We start from the raw sequence: 15,720 nt of genomic DNA on the forward strand, positions 1-15,720 counted from the left end.
CAGCTTTGAGGCATCCGAGGAGCTTACGTCGTACACTGCAAAACACCGAGATGATCTAGCTGGGGCTTGTGATCGTTTGCCACTGAGCCCACATCACAGTTTTAACACAAACACGACATGCAGGGTCCTTCTTAACTGATAACTTGTTAGATCCCAGTTTAGGGGGATACAACTCAGCCAGCTGTGACTCACATGCCCGCAGTGCTACTTTATGACAGGTGTCTGCGCTCCTCTCTGACACAGGCCTGCATTGCTGGCAGTTTTCAGCGTTCGTGACACATTGACCTTTTTTCTGTCCGAGGCAGAACACTGACATGATATTCTTCTGCTCCAGATTGTATAAATGCACATTGTGGATCTCCAGATTAAACCCAGTGAGAATTATGAAGGTATATTGAAACAAAAATATAAGACCTGGACAAATAAACCATACCAAGAACAAAAATAAACTTAGAGTCCAGTTAGATTTGTGCCTGTAATTGTTTAAATGAACTTTGCTGTTTGTTTGTTTGAATCTGCTGTGCTGATGGATCATTATTAGACTGATAGTGATGCTTGCTATTGTGGAGTGAACTATTTGAGCCACTGAGGCAGGATGTTCATGTATACTTTGAGACTATTTGAAAACCTTAACCTAGTTTATTGATCGTCATACCCCTGCACTGTGCCCTACAGCGTCCTGCCACCCTTGTGTAGCCCACACCAAGCATAAAAATAAATAAGCGGTGAAGTGATCACAGTCAAATAAAGAATTCCTGTGGTAGCGTGAGCAGCCTGAATATTCATTTTGCATATCGTTATTGGCATCTGGGTGTTGGTGAACGATTGTGCCCTGGCTGGAGTGCAAACACCGTAGAAGACATGAAACCATTCTCAGTATTTCAGGGTACAGTCACACAATGTGCAGAGCGTTGGCCGTTTTTATGAAACGTGCCTTTGAGCATGTGTGCTTCTTAAAGTTTCATGCAGTCATAGTACAGGACGGCTCAGTCCTGGGCCGCCACACCCATCCAGGTCAGGCCTGTGACTCAGTTGGTGTGTGTTCTGGTGCTCTGGTTTTGGTTTAATTTAACTGTTCGGGGTTAAACGCCACTTGCTACCCACACAGCAGATAGTGCTGCTGAAGTAAAGGGGCAAGACCATAGCTGCAGGAAGCCAGTGTTTATGAGACATCGGAAATGTAAATTGTACCATGAGCTACAAGAGCTAGTCTTTGGTGAACGCCTAGCCGTGGAGACAGGTTGTGTAAAGGTTTATGCAAATCGTTCGCCATATACATGTGTCCAGAAATAAACAAAAAGTGTCATTTTAGCTGGGTGTCATGCTTCACTGGCCGTGCTGCATCGCACTCTGGTGTTGAGAGAAGTGGCCCAAGAGCAGGGTAGCGGCCGCGTCAACCCTCAGTGCGGTGGGGTGGGAATGCAGGCGACTGTGCCTTTAAAAGCAGGGTTGAGTGCGTCCCCCCTGGGCCAGCAGGCTGCCAGGCCTGGTATGTCAATCCTGATGAGCTGGGAGATTCTGCAACAAGAGGTTTAAAAATAGACCCTTGAAGATCAGCTGTTATTGCCCCCCTGCGCTGAGACCTGTCTGGGTGCTAACCTTTCCACCTGGGAGAGTTAAACAAATGTTGAACTGGAATTTAAAACGCGGACTTGTGCCGAGGCAGCAGCAGCAGCAGCAGCAGCAGCAGGCTGGATGAGAAAGTCTTCTGAGCGCTCACTCTGAGGAGCAGTGGCGAGAAGACATTGCCAGTACATGTTTGTTGGCTTGTGTCAGACTTCTAGGGTTGGTGTAAATGCCAGTGCTGCCTTCCAACTCTCCCATGTGAAATGCTGTGTGCTGGTAAAGTGAACTCAGTCTGGACTTTTCAAGATACCTACGGTCCCGCTGTCTCCAGGAGGCAGAGAGTTTGGGTTAGAAGCACAATCCATCAGTAATGGGTCTGAGCATACGCAAGTGTTTGTCCAAGCTCAGCAGTCTCCTCTTGACAAAGTATACTTGTGACAACACAGACATCTGGTAATAGTTTCCAGTCTGACGAATCGACTTCCAGGGATTTTGCCTCAAGTGGGTTTTGACTGCAACGTTTTTAGAAAAGTATGTTTTATTTATTTATTTATTTATTTATTTATTTATTTATTTAAGATTGTGAAAATGGGGTGACTTTCTTTGGAAGCTGATTTAGTGATATACTTTTCAAAATATGCACAAGAAGATCGCGTGGTAATGTTAAGGCTTGGCACGTCGTTATACTGAGGAACATTAGACCCACTTATCTCGCTGTTATTTCCGCTGGCGTGCCATGGAGCAGCATCTGATTTGAACGCCGAAGTGAAAGTACCTGAAATTGCATACTGTACTAAACAATGTCTAGACTAATAGTTTTACTGAACTGCTTGGGAAAAGGAGTGTGTCATGACTTTCAGAGTGTACTGATCTGCCTATTGCTACAGTGTTATAAATAGATGACGAGAGCGCAGGTTGGACTGAAGTCAGAGGGACTTATTGTCTGACTGCCAGCACAGCCCCCTGCTTCCGAGCAGAACCGCAGAGACTGTAGAGCAAATTAGACTGGGCTGTGGGCCGTCTGGATCGAAAATGCCCCGCAGAGCGTATGGTTCCTACATTTCTAAGTGTGCCCCTTCAAAGGAGGCGGACGTTTTAATGAAATGGGAAAGTCCTGTTTGGTTTTCTGGGCAAAACACAAGACAAGCTTAATTTCTGCTGGTCTTCCAGAGTCCTTCCAAAATCAATTAAACCAGAGACTCCTTGGTTTATGTTTTGTTTTTTTGTTTCAGAAAAGGAATTGGATTGGAGGTGCAGGATTCAATTCAGATCCTGGCCCTGGCTGTTAAAGTAGAGTCAGGTTTTGGTTAGACTTAAACAATATGTCGAGAGAGACAGCTGAGATTCACCATCGGCGGTGTTTCGTAATCCTCTCACTGCGCATCAGAGGATGTGGATAGGTATGGGGTGGGACGTTTTGCACAGAAGTTTGAAAATAAATGTATTAAATTAGAAAATGAACTTCCTGCTTTGGCAGTGGAGTGAGGAGATCTGTGTGGGTTAGCCAGACCCAGCCAGAAAACAAAGTCAGGAGTTCAAACACGAAGAGGTGCGCCTGTCCAGTCGAAAGCAGTGTATTGACGGCAGGCCATGTTCCTTTCTGTTTGCTTCATCTCTTCGTTAGCAAAATGCTGCAACTTTACAAACATGTGTTGTTGTTGTTGCGCTCAGTCGTGGCGACCATGGTCCGCCGTGTTACACGTGTGATTGGTATTCTACTTCCTGTACCCTACATTGTAAAATAAAATGGGACATTGGTACCTCATTAACATTTTGGCTAGGTCAGGTGACCTTAAAAAGCCTGGCATAAAAACTCTGTTGTTGTATGGCTTTGGTTTTGACGACTCCTTTTGCCTCCGAACCAAGCCACTGAACAGTGAATGGAAAGTATGTTTTACTATTAAGGCCAAAGTTTGTAGTTTAGTCTGAGCAAAGTGTACCTCAACCACAATCCTTATCTAAAAAGTTAATCCTCAGATTGTTTTGGTGTGTATGGCCTGATTAAATACCTTTAATCGGGATGTTAAATCATCAGATAACACTATTCCTGGAAACATCCCGCTGTATAAGAACTTGTCACAACAGAGCTTTGCAATTCGATACCCTGGCTGTACACAGGACAGATTGCCACAAGAAGCTGCTCTAATTATATATCTGGTAGCAGCATGCAGAGAGGCAATGCCGAAGCCGCAGCATCTCCTGTGACGTGCGCTTGCCTGCGTTCATCTTTAAATAAGCCTCTCGCGGAGTCTCTCAAGCGGTGCGGCTGCATATTACATGTCTTTGATGACTAGGCTGCTGCTGTCTTTTTGGCCCGAGGGGACCGTGTGTTTTTAACGCAAGCGTATGTGTGGTGCATCTCCTGAATGGGCAGGCAAGTGAGGCTGCTGGAACAGAGGAGACTACGTGGGGACTTGGTTCAAGTCTTCAAAATCATGAAAGGTATCAACCACATCAAACCAGAGGAGCTTTTCCAGATCAGCAGGGACACACGCACCCGGGGACACAAATGGAAATTGGGCTTCAAGGCATTCGAGACAGAAAACAGGAGACACTTCTTCACAGAGAGAGGCGTCACAATCTGAACAAACTCCCCAGCGATGTGGCTGAAGAGACAATTTGGGAACATTCAAAAACAGACTGGATAGGATCCTTGATCACTTAGTTATTAATGGACACCAAACGAGCACGATGGGGCGAATGGGCTCCTGTCATTTGTAAACTTTCTTATGTTATTGCTGTTGGACTCACACATTAATTCGTTAAGAACTGGTGCCCATTACTGTGAAGTGTTACTGGGTACTGCACACTTTCATAAGCAGTAGTTCGAATTAGTCACAGAATATCTTTCTTCCGACTGGCGCTAAATGCTGGCTGTGTTTTTTCCCCCCCTAGTATGGATTAGCCTCTTCTATCCATTTTATTCCTACCTCCTTCTTATGCTTTGGTCGGATTTCTGAGAAAATCCGTGGCTGTAGTTCCTGGGAGGAGCCGGCCTCAGTGCTGTGACAGGGCCGCTCTCTCTCTCTCTCTCTCTCTCTCTCTCTGGACTAATAAGGAAGGAACGTCTCTCTCCCCAGACCAGTCCGGCGCTGAGAGACTGAGCGAGAGAGAGGGGAGGGGCGGGGTGTGAGAGTGACCGACTGGGCAGGGTGACAGCTGCTTCCCTCACTCCCATCGGCCCCCATGGCCCCACTCCTCTCGCAAATGCAAACAAACAGGAAAAGTCAATCCCAAGTGGCGGGTTCCAAGGCACAGCGAAACAAGGGATGCGGATACTTAACCCATTCACCTGAACTCATCTGTTTCCTCCCCCGTCCCCAGTGCTCAATCTGACTCGGAACAGTTTCCAGTATCTCGCCACACTCGGCACAACTTACTGTAAAGAGCACTTTAATCCCCAGTCGTTCGGTGTGGTACTCGTTCAGAAATCAGGAGGCTTAATTTATAGATGAAATAGAGATTTAAAAAAAGATTTGTGCTCAATTTCACTGAGAGATTAGTCATGGCAACTTATGTACTTTGTATCTTTCAAAAATTATATTTGTCTATAAGAATGTGTCGCTGTTATTCAGAAACAATACTTGTGTATGATTCACTGGAGTATGTTTGTAGTGTAGCTGTGGTAGTGTCTGTAATTATGTTTTAGCGCTGTGTGTGTCAATCCAGGACAAATCACAAAATCACAAAAACCGTAGATGTAAACCGGTCCTCTGAATGGTTAGGAGCAGGTGTTCTTGGTTCTGAAGTCAGTTCGTTTTGTCGTTTGTCTTTTTGTATTCGTGCGGACTAATGTCGGAGAAGAGCAAGTGCTTGGAGCAGTCAGTGAGCTCCTGTCCATCTGCTCTGTAGTGAATAACAATCCTAAGCCAGTTAGACTAAGACGTCTTAAAGCAGGATTGAGGTTTTGTTAGGATTTTTTTTCTCTGTCTGGCTTTCTGAATACAATCAAAGATGAGCAGGGGGTTGTGCTACACGTCCTGCGAAACGCACAACATCACCGTCTGACACTGTAAACGCTTCGCTCACTCGGTCCAGATAAGTTGCTGATGTGGGGATGCTACCAGGGCTGTGTGTTTCTGATGGCAGCGTTCCTCATAAAATCACATTTCTATAGTAGGCTAGTTGTTTTTTACAGATTTGTCTGATTTTGGTGCAAGGGTTAAACTGTTAAATGATCCCAGTATTTATTTCTTCATTGACACCTGATCAAATCCACGACACAGGCACAGGGGAGTTTCTCTCTTTTTAGCAGGGCTCTCTGTGTACCTCTACAGACATCAGCTGCTGTTAAATGTGACTGTACCGTCCGCTTGATTTGTTTGAATAACGCTCACACTTGCACTGCTGCTGCATCGATTACTTAATGACATTTACTGATGTATTGGATTAGATGTGTTGGCAGTACACGGATAATTGGTTTGCTATTGGTAACAACAACATTTAAATGCCTCAAGATCACATTAAGAACATATAAAAGACCTTCCATTATGTGTCCCACCAATAAATTCACCCCATCGGGACTACAATACATTATTATTAATAATAATAATAATAATAATAATAATATTATTAAGTCATTGTAGTTCCAGTGGGGTGCATTTCTTTCCTGATTGATTCAAACAATATGTTGTGTCCAGACTGGGTTTGAACCTGGTTGAGTGTGGAGGTGATTGAAGCTTTATACTCCTGAATGGCTTTGTTCAAAGAGGATTAATCTGGATTTCCATTGCAGGGCTCCCAAATGTGTGCCCTGTGTGCCCCTTTAATCTGACCACGATGAAGGACAGACAGTCAGAGCTGGACAATTCACTGTATTGGCAGGGAGAAGTGGGAGTCTGCCAGGCTGTGATCCTTATTGGCATCTCCTGATCTGCTTCTTGCTCTTGAAGTTGTTCGGGAGGAGTCCCGAGTCGTGAGACCTGCCTCTCTATCTCAACACACAGTCCTTTATTGCCTGCATCGCAGATCGGTGTTTCTGTAATGCAGTGGTGGGCTGTTGCGTTGGTAAATCATTCCCTGCATCGCATGCATCATACTTAAATACGTACAAAACAAAACCGCTCAGTGGCAGACAAAAATACCTGGCAGGCAAGCTGAGTAGGTGGTTTTCATAAACTTGAGTAACGGCATCTATAGTCTTGCTGAGCTATAATAAAACCTTAAGATGCACATGTAATTCCTCCTGACCCTCTGTGGCTAGAACAAAGTCAGATTCGAGTGTTTTAAAAAGCACTGCACGGTCTCCTGCCACCCAAGAGATCTCTGGCACCATTCAATTTGCTCGAGAGGAAATTATACCCTGGTTGTGTTTACAGCTGTGTGAAAATCCAGTAATATGTATCTAGATTGGATTTTAATGTCGGCTACTGAAAACACGGATTTGGTTTGTTAGATCTAAAACCGTATTAGAAATGTATCCTATTTCATACTTCTATTTTTCATTTTTGTCTATGCTTTGTTCTAGAATACTGAAAGAGTAGATTCCTGTTTGATGAAGCTCTTCAGTTTTTTGCTCATTCGCAACCGTTTCCTGCTCATCCGTTGACATCGGAGGTAGTGTTTCACAGTACCTCTTCTCCCTTTGCAGCTCTTACGGTTAAACGTAGTGTCATGGTTTCCTGTTCTTCTAATCCTTAACTCACTCAGGCCTTCCTTACCCCTGCCCTCCCTAATGCTGCCTCACCACGGCTGCCCTATCATTCAAGCTGTTCAGTTTGATACAGAGAGACTGAGACATTTGGACACACACACACACACACACACACACACACACACACACACACACACACACACTGATTGCATGCGATCAGAAAGAGAGGTGAAATGTAGCGAGAAATGTCTGCTGCTGAATTTAGAATAAAACTAACCCACAACAACGAACCCTTCCCTTAAAAGGCTGTGAAGCACTTGGTGTCTGTGACGTCACGGACCTTGTTGAGATTGTTATCATGAACGCTTTCCTGTTTATTCAGCTTTCATCCTTATTGCTGGGCCTGGGAGCCCCTGTGATTGGCTGGAGAGAGACTCCGTGATCAAGTGCAGCCCAGCTACGCTCAGCTGGGCCTGGAAGAATGGCACAGGGGCGGGAAGGATGTGAAGCAAGGAGAGAGAGAGAGAGAGAGAGAGAGAGAGAGAGTTAGACTGACTAATTAAAGTTTTAAAGTTGCATTGTGGGGATAAATAACAGGAAGGTGTGGTTTCCACCGATAATAATGTGCTATTTGTGTCTGCATGTAAAAGCTTCCCTAAATTGCGTGTCAGGACATTAGTTGCTACTTGCCTAAATGTTCGAGGCCTCAACACCACTTTTTAACTAAATAATACACATTTCCAGATGTTACTTGGCATGGCAACTTGTTTTTGAAAGACTGCACTCGTTCAACACACACGACTAAACACAAAACTCTCTTGGTTGTCTCTCCATTCGCTGTGATTCACACAGAAATAGATTGATGTTGATGAAAAGGTTTAATGAAATACACATATTTAACTCAATCCAAGTTGTAGCTTTGTAAAAGCTTATGAAACCAAGAACAAAAGCAGGCCCAGGGAAGCTTAAATGCGAAGTGAAACGGATAGTCAGGGATAAAAGGATCATTTTCTACAAAACTTTTAATCTTTCCCAACTGGTAACAGAAATAAATATCATTTGGAACATGTTGACTCCACCGCATTTCCTTAAAAGGCCAAGACGCAGGCAGGCCTCGCATCGGATCGTGCTCTGTGTGCTACATGTAAGGGGTCAGTAATTTGAAAGAGCAGGAATTCGTTCTCGGCTAATGCCTGATATCCTGTTGGAAATGGTCTCGGCGTGGGTTCAGTGCGGCCGCTGCTGCGCGGTAATGAGGGGGAACTGATTCAACCTGCTGGAATCGCACCAGCTGGGCTACAGAGGGGAAGGCCAGGTCTGGAGGGCGAGAAAGGGCATCTCAATTAGCGCCCTGGGTACCGTCCTTCAGTGGGGTCGTAGCAGGGGCCGGCACGTTAGCAAGATATCTTTTACAGGGGGTGGGCTGTAAGGATGAAAGTTGGACAATCTAATCAGTTTCACAGCCACCCTCTCCGCACCTCTCCACAAAAAAAGAGAGAGAGATGACTCCACTCACTCTGTTGCCATATGGTCGCCGTAATCGCCAAGATGGAAGCAATCTCTTCAGTTGCTCTGAGTTACTGTTTGCAGAGGAAACGCTAATGGGACTGAAACGGGTCCAGCTCTCTCTTGATCGTAACTTTGTTGACAGACCGCGAGACGAGAGCCGGGACTTCCCACAGAGAGATCACGATTCCTTGGGCTCCCCGGACGAGCTCTCTGTGAAACGAATCTGCCGTTCAATAATTGAACAGAACTAATATGTAATATAAATATTTAAAGAAGAGGTGGCGGCGAAAAGTCAATTAAAGAGGGAAGAGGGATGGCTTCTTGAGGACTGTGTCGTTGAGCCGATGTGCCAGGTTGGCAGGTGTGCACCATGAACATGTTTTAAGTTAGTTAATCTTCCTTCTCCTTGGCAGTGATTGGACACCTGGTGTGTTAGTGTTAATGAGCCACTGTGTCAAAATAACGCAGTGGACAGCCGGTCCCTTGGAAAAGGACCACCCGGCACATTCTGAGGTGCGCTATCCTATTTTTCCTGAGCCTCACTGCTGTCAGCAAAAGTCAGAGAGGGGCTGGGAACGAGGTGGGTGTGGAAAGTTGGCCTGTCTGTCTGTGTGGCTCTTCTCGAGGCCCCGAGCGCATGCAGTGGTAGTCGACCGTGTGTTTATTCGCTGTCTGTGTCACAGTGTAAACCTTGTCTCCGAGAACTGTAATCCGTGTTGGCTTCACTGAGTGCAGAAGGAATGTTTTTCACTCAAAAAGTTCCAAGAAAGCATTGCCTATTCCCCCTCTCCACACACACACACACACAATCTACTCTCCAGTCCTGTCCCATTATGCGGCTCAGACCGTTTAGATGAATTGCCCTGCACGGCACAGGCATCCATAATTCACACGCAGCCGGGAAAGTGAATTGAAAGAGACGTAGCTCTCGCAGTCCAGCGGAGATGTAGATCAAGGCATTACCCTACACTGTCACTCCGGGTAAAGACGAGGTCATGCCTGTTGTCCTCTTGAACTTGAGAAAGGAGGAAAAGAAAATGCTGAAAAAATCTCTCGGCACATTTAGTCATGCGCTTGTTGTATGTGATATTAGGGAGGAAGAAACTGAAACATTTTTCTTGGCCCTCATTTCGGAATATAATGATAAAACCTGCTTTCTGTAATAGTTTGTTTTTAAATAAACCATTATGGTAACGAGAAGTCTTCATATTTTTGTAAGAAACAACATTATTTAAACATTTTATTTTCTTTACTCTATAAAAGAAAAGGGCAAGTTTCTCCTGGTTCTGGAAAGGTCGTGACGCCCATATTAAAAATAGAAAACATCTGGATGGTAAAACCCATATGTTCTTAACTTCGTAAATCTCACAGTCCCATTGCCAACCGCTGCACATTTGAATTCCTGGAAATGGTTTTGCTGACCAGTTGCTGTTCAAGCTACGAGACATTGTTCACAGAAGGAGAAAGACAGACAAACGCTTGAAAGGAGTGCATGAAACATAATCAGGAAGAATTCATATTTAAAAACAACTTGCTTTCACTGCACAGCTCGGCACAATTAAACATTTAAACTGTGTGTTTCTTCCATCTTGCTGTTCATGTACATTTAGGTCTGGTCTTATCAAATACTTTGCACAGGGAAGTCCAATTCAGCTGAAGCCGGAGGTCACATGATGCCACTTGACTGAAAAGGGCTGCGTATAGAATCAGGATTTTGTTCATAGATACCCCACACCTTATTTGTTGTCCAGTGAGGCTTTTCGAAAATATAATAGCCTCGTTTTTTTAAACCATGTAAGGATTTTTTAATTAGAGCAAGATTTAAGCCTCCCAGCTGTGCAAGAGAAGGGTAGAGTAATACAGGGGGAGGGAGGTATAGTACAGTGTCCACAACTGGCTGCAACTGTAAGCTGCAAGCGGTTACGCTGTGTGCTGGTGTTGCAGCATTTACCGCAACCGAGGTGTCTGTTGAGCTCTTCTGAAATGAGTTTCCTTCCCGTTTCCTCTCTCTCTGCGGGGAGCCAATGGCAGCAGAGAGCTCCGAGTGGCAGGCTCGTGAAACGGACCATCTCCTGCCTCAGCCACGTTGTGCTGCATCACACCGAAAGGGAGGGTCGGGGGGGCGTTGCTGGATTTATCATCGGGGGCTAGGTTGCACATTGTCACTGTCATGGGTGTCTGTCTGTGTCACTGCAGAGGGCTGTGAACAGTTTCAGGAGCTGGAAGAAAACAGCCTCTCAGAAACGACAGGAAATTAAATGGGTGTCTGTGCTCGGGCGGTTTGAATACAGTGGGTCTGAGCAGGACACTAACAAACCGCACTGTAAACAGGCGCAGAGTGTGGAGACTGAAAGTTTCCAGCACGTTCAGCCAATTTTAGTTTTTTTGTTGTTTTTTTTTCTGTTTGTTCCTCTTTATCACTGTGAATGCTCTTTTGTCCAAGCACAGATCCCCAGAGCGCAATAAAAGCTTGAAAAATACATCTATTCTGAGAATGGAGATTTATGATACTGTGTCTCACCCCTGTTTATGAGGGGCGGCCAGCTCCCCTACTTTTCTTTTTCTTTTCTTCCTCCCAGGCTGTATTCTCACATGAAATATGAATTTGAGTATCATATGCTTCCTGTTCATGCAAACCTCAGGATTTCGTCGTTTCACTCACATCCACAAATTGTTTGGCCGATCAATATGTTAACTCTCACGGGGGCTATGTAGGCCTCAGCGGGGCAGGCTGGCACATAGAGCCAGCGCGTCGGCGCCACACTGGGCATGCGAACGGAGATAAGGTCCCTGGTGTCCTCTCGGCCGTCAACGCATCTTGCGTTCTCCAACACCAGATGCACATCGCAGCTTCTGCAAAGTCACATTGCGGGGATGCCTGTTGATTGTTTCAAACTGTTCCCCTGTGTGTATTTTTGTATTATAAACATGTCTGCCATCTCTCAGTACTAACTTTGTTTTGCGTATTGCTCGAGGGATAAAAATAATAATTCCTTCGCAGTGGGGGGAATTATCTCTCCGAAATGCATTTGTAATTGTAGGCTGAGCTATCCTGTAAGTACACGCCACTCCATTCAAGACAATAACAAGATCTTCGTGCGGTTTGTAAACTGTACTTAGGAGCTTCTCCAAAGTGCATGGTTGAGCTCGGAGATGTAAAGGAGAAACCATGAAAACTCTCCAGTCCTCTCCAGTTTCCAAACTCAAAACATAAACCCGCTGACCTGGAGCCAGCGCCTTTTTCCGCTCACTTTAGCCTGCGTGCAAAATGACAGAGCGCTTCTGGTCTCTGGAGCTCCTGTTCCTAATAGTGAAATGGGTAGAATTATAGTTTTTAAAATATGTATTGATATCGTTTTGTACATGTAGGTCATTAAAAATAGCAGGCGGCTCTGTAGCTGGGGGAACGGCGTAACTCTTGTCTTCAGTTGGTGGCCCACTTTAGGAAGTTATGGAAGCACGCTGAGGTCCGGAGTTAAACGCAAGACAACGTGTGGCTGGTCCGGCTCACAGTGGCAATGCTGAATGTGACTGATATACTAGTTTATTTCAATACCTGCAGACAGGTAAGACTTTTTTATTTGATGGCGAGGGCTGTACTAACCTGGTCTTTGTTGTCTGTGCTTTTGGTGGCAGTCTTGTCAGTTCTGGTGGTCCAGGAGTAAAGCTTCAGGCATGGCTCCAATAGCCACCAGAGGTGAAGGTCAAATGTCAATCCAATAATGATCAAGGTTAAATTATAACAATAGGGTTTTGTTCCGGAACCGGGTGGTCGACACAATGTTACCGTTGGGTAATGTTGTTTTTAATTGGTTGGGGGAAAATAAAGTGTTGCAGACGGCTTTTGTTCTCCGCTGTGTCACAAAATGGTCAGCTGTACTTATTTTGTAAGTCTCATATCTGCCTCAGTAGGCGCCAGCGAAAAGATAAAGCGCACACAGTCCATTTTTGTTGAGTTGTTTTTGCATCTCATGGATATGCAAGGGTATGCAAGTTGACAGTGGGGTTTGCTTGAGGTAGTATGCCCTTATTGAATGGGTCAGCAAGTCGGGTCTGGATGTTTACCGGTGTCATTCAGTGAGGCTCTTAGAGTAGTGATGTTGTAGTGGGTGGTGACGGCTTTTGCTGAGGACTACAGGAGCACCGATGCATAGGGAGACCGACAGCGTACTGGTGTAGCGGTAACCACCATGGCTACAGACAGTCAACACAGGAATATATGGGTGCTGATGCTCATATGGCGTTTTGTCCGGCAATCTCCTGAAGAACAGCAGAGACTGTGTGTGCGCACAGTGCCTGGCTAACACAGGAGTCTGCAATGCCAGCTGGCCTCCCTGTCCCTGCAGCACTGTTGAAAGCACAGGGAGAGGTCAGAAACTTTAGCTTTAGGCTTCCTGTACATTCCCAGTGTGAGATTTCCCCTCTCATTAAGTGATCCCATTAGTTTCAGGACTGTGCAGATTAAGGGAATTGTATAGTTATTGAAGAAGCTGCTGTAAATGCTGTATTATTATTATTATTATTATTAGAAGAAGACTAAGGCTGAAAATGAGAATAATATCTGGTCCCAGAGGCCCTGTGTCTGCATTAGCTGGTCAGACCCAAGTGGGGGATATTTTTAACAAGGTTGTCGAAAGTTCTCCTCTGTCAACAGCTTCAGCTTTGCCTCGCATGCCTTTTTAAATCGGTTTCTCTGATCGTTAAACCCGTGCGGAGGCAGAGCATAAAGCCTGTCTCTTTAAAACCGAACAGATTAAACCTAGATAATAATTAACTTCCTCTTTAATGAATACCTGGGGGGAGGTACAGCAGGGTTTCAGTAGCAGTCCGTGGCTTTATCTGCAGCACAACTTGTTGACAACAGACTGCCTGTTACCGAAACAAGAACAAAACGATTGCGTCGTGAGTGGTGTCACAGCAAGAAACAAGCGCCTGCATTCGATGAATTGTGCCGTCATGAGAGAGGACAGTCTGCACAAGGCTTCGCTCGTCCTCCTGACACATGACGGTATCTGCTAGTCCCTGTACTTTGATTTATGGGAGGTAACAGGAAGGCTGACTGCAGGGCCGAGGCAGCTTCGAGTTGAAATCCGATTAAACCGCTTCTGTTTGCAAGCAGCGTCTCTGCGACCGTGTCGGCTACTAAGGAGACCCAGGCTTGTGTCTCTGTAGCCTTCAGGATGTTGCTAATGCAGGAGGCTTTTAAATGGTGACCAGCACTACCAGTATGGATGCAGACTTTCTGTCTTCGGGGGCCCGCCTGGAGGTGAGGTGTGCTTTGTCTGTTTAAAAAGTGTTGCTTTTTCTATAGTGGTACCCCTCTGTTTTTATCACTGTTCTGTTTTTGTTTTTTGCTTCATAGAAATAACAAGCAGAAGTTTTATTTTGCTGGCTTATAATTTAGCAGCCACAGAACTACATTGGGAAACTTCCGTGTTTGTGCAAGAGTTCTCTCTTTAAAAAAAATAAAATAAAAAATATGCTGGGCAACAGTCATAGTTCAGTGTTTGTCCGAGTCCATTCAGATGCCCTGAAGTGTGGCTTTGTACTCTCCTCCAGGTTCTGTTTTGTCTCCGTGCCTGCTTGTGAGACCGTTTTGAAACTACATGCTAGTTCTGTTTGAGTTATGATGTTGCCTACACCAGGTTTCGTGTGCGGTTGTGGCATTTGTTCCTAGTGTTTCTGGTGCTCAGATCTGTCTGCTGCACACACTGGGGGAAACCAGCTGTTTTGTTTAGCTACAGATGTGCACAGTGGGAGTTTGAAGAGCAAGTGAACATCATACTCACTTTTGGGCTGTTTATAGCCATACTCCCTGGAGCACAGAGATCTGACCCTGATGTGGGCAACTATTGCTCACTGAAGAATAAGGTGAAGAAGGTGTTTTCTCCAGGTAGACTACGTGTATCGGTTAATTGCAATTTGTAAATTGACCATTAGACTCCTTTGTACCAAAATGGCCCTGTCATGTTGTAATGCTAACCCTTCCCTCCTGACTCTTGCATTTGCAGCCACTAATGTGCCTAATTGTTTTGCCTGAGTGACAGACCGGCCCCGCCTTGCAGCTGTCCCGTAAATCTGTCTGCGCTCCCGAGCCGTGTGTGCGCTCCGTTGTTGATTTAATTTGTGTTTTCTCCGGGGGTATTGTTCCAGCAATGTTGGCATAGGGATTACAGGGCAAGTGCAAATCCTACCGGTCTACTCTGCAATTTGACATGTAGACATGTAGACACGTTCGTGGTCTGTGAGAAGTGTCTACTTTTCCCTGTTCAATGTCCCCCGTCTGGCACGTTGTTTCCACAGTAAATCACGTCATCCTTTTCAGTGGATCTGTATTAATTAGAGATGCATCTGTGGTCGTGGACCTGTGTAACGCAGATGCCTGTAAAGTAGTTTATACCCATTAGTACTGTCCTCTCATTCCCAGTAAACGTCTTCACAGCACATTTAATGTATTGAAAGTGGGAACGGCTTGATCTGTGTTCTCCTGGAGTCGAGAATCTAAAAGCCTTGCCTTTGGGTTGTATCAAAAGTCTCTTTCCCAGTAACGAGAGGATTTCCTGATTTCCTGTTTGGTGGAAATAAAACCCAGATAAAACCCCAGTGACCTAGTTCTGCCTTCGTCCTGTTCTTCTGATTGGGTAATATGCAGAGTTCTCTTGAGTCTTCAGTACAGCTGCCCCTAAAGGTATCAGTTGAGCCCCCTTTGCGTCCATGATTGACTGAGCCAGGCCCAGCATGGCTGTGCTATGCTAGACGTTGTGGATACTGCTGGGTTCAAGTCTGCTCTGCTCTGCACTTTCTTGTTTTGTCCCACAAGGCAAGTGTATATGTCGATCTCTGAAAGACCTGCAGTCCCCCTCACCATTCACGAGAGCCCATTGTTTGCTTGTTTTGCTGGGTGTGCCATTAAGCCCGGAGAACAACAGTGCCTTTTAAGGTAAATGTTATTTCAGCCCTGAAGCTGCTGGTAACACGTTCCATCAGGGTTTGCCGTGTTGCTGTGCCGGCTGTGTGTTGGTGGAGACTGAAGGGTGGAGCCGCGCTCAGCA

At 45.4% G+C, this 15,720-nt stretch overlaps 1 protein-coding gene across 25 annotated transcripts in view; it reads left to right on the forward strand.

The window, feature by feature from the left end:
• lrrfip1a (leucine rich repeat (in FLII) interacting protein 1a) overlaps window positions 1-15,720 on the forward strand; it is a 58,398-nt gene that overhangs the window by 1,527 nt on the left and 41,151 nt on the right. For 2 of the 25 annotated variants that reach the window (XM_066688079.1, XM_066688089.1), the window contains exon 1: window positions 13,454-13,934. The exons of the other annotated variants lie outside the window; for them this stretch is intronic. In XM_066688079.1, coding sequence (XP_066544176.1) covers window positions 13,875-13,934 — 60 coding nt within the window. In that variant the 5' untranslated portion in view covers window positions 13,454-13,874. Of the gene's footprint in view, window positions 1-13,453; window positions 13,935-15,720 lie in introns of those variants that run through there. 25 annotated transcript variants of the gene reach the window in all.

This window comes from Amia ocellicauda, chromosome 16, assembly GCF_036373705.1.
Source record: "Amia ocellicauda isolate fAmiCal2 chromosome 16, fAmiCal2.hap1, whole genome shotgun sequence".
NCBI lineage: Eukaryota > Metazoa > Chordata > Actinopteri > Amiiformes > Amiidae > Amia > Amia ocellicauda.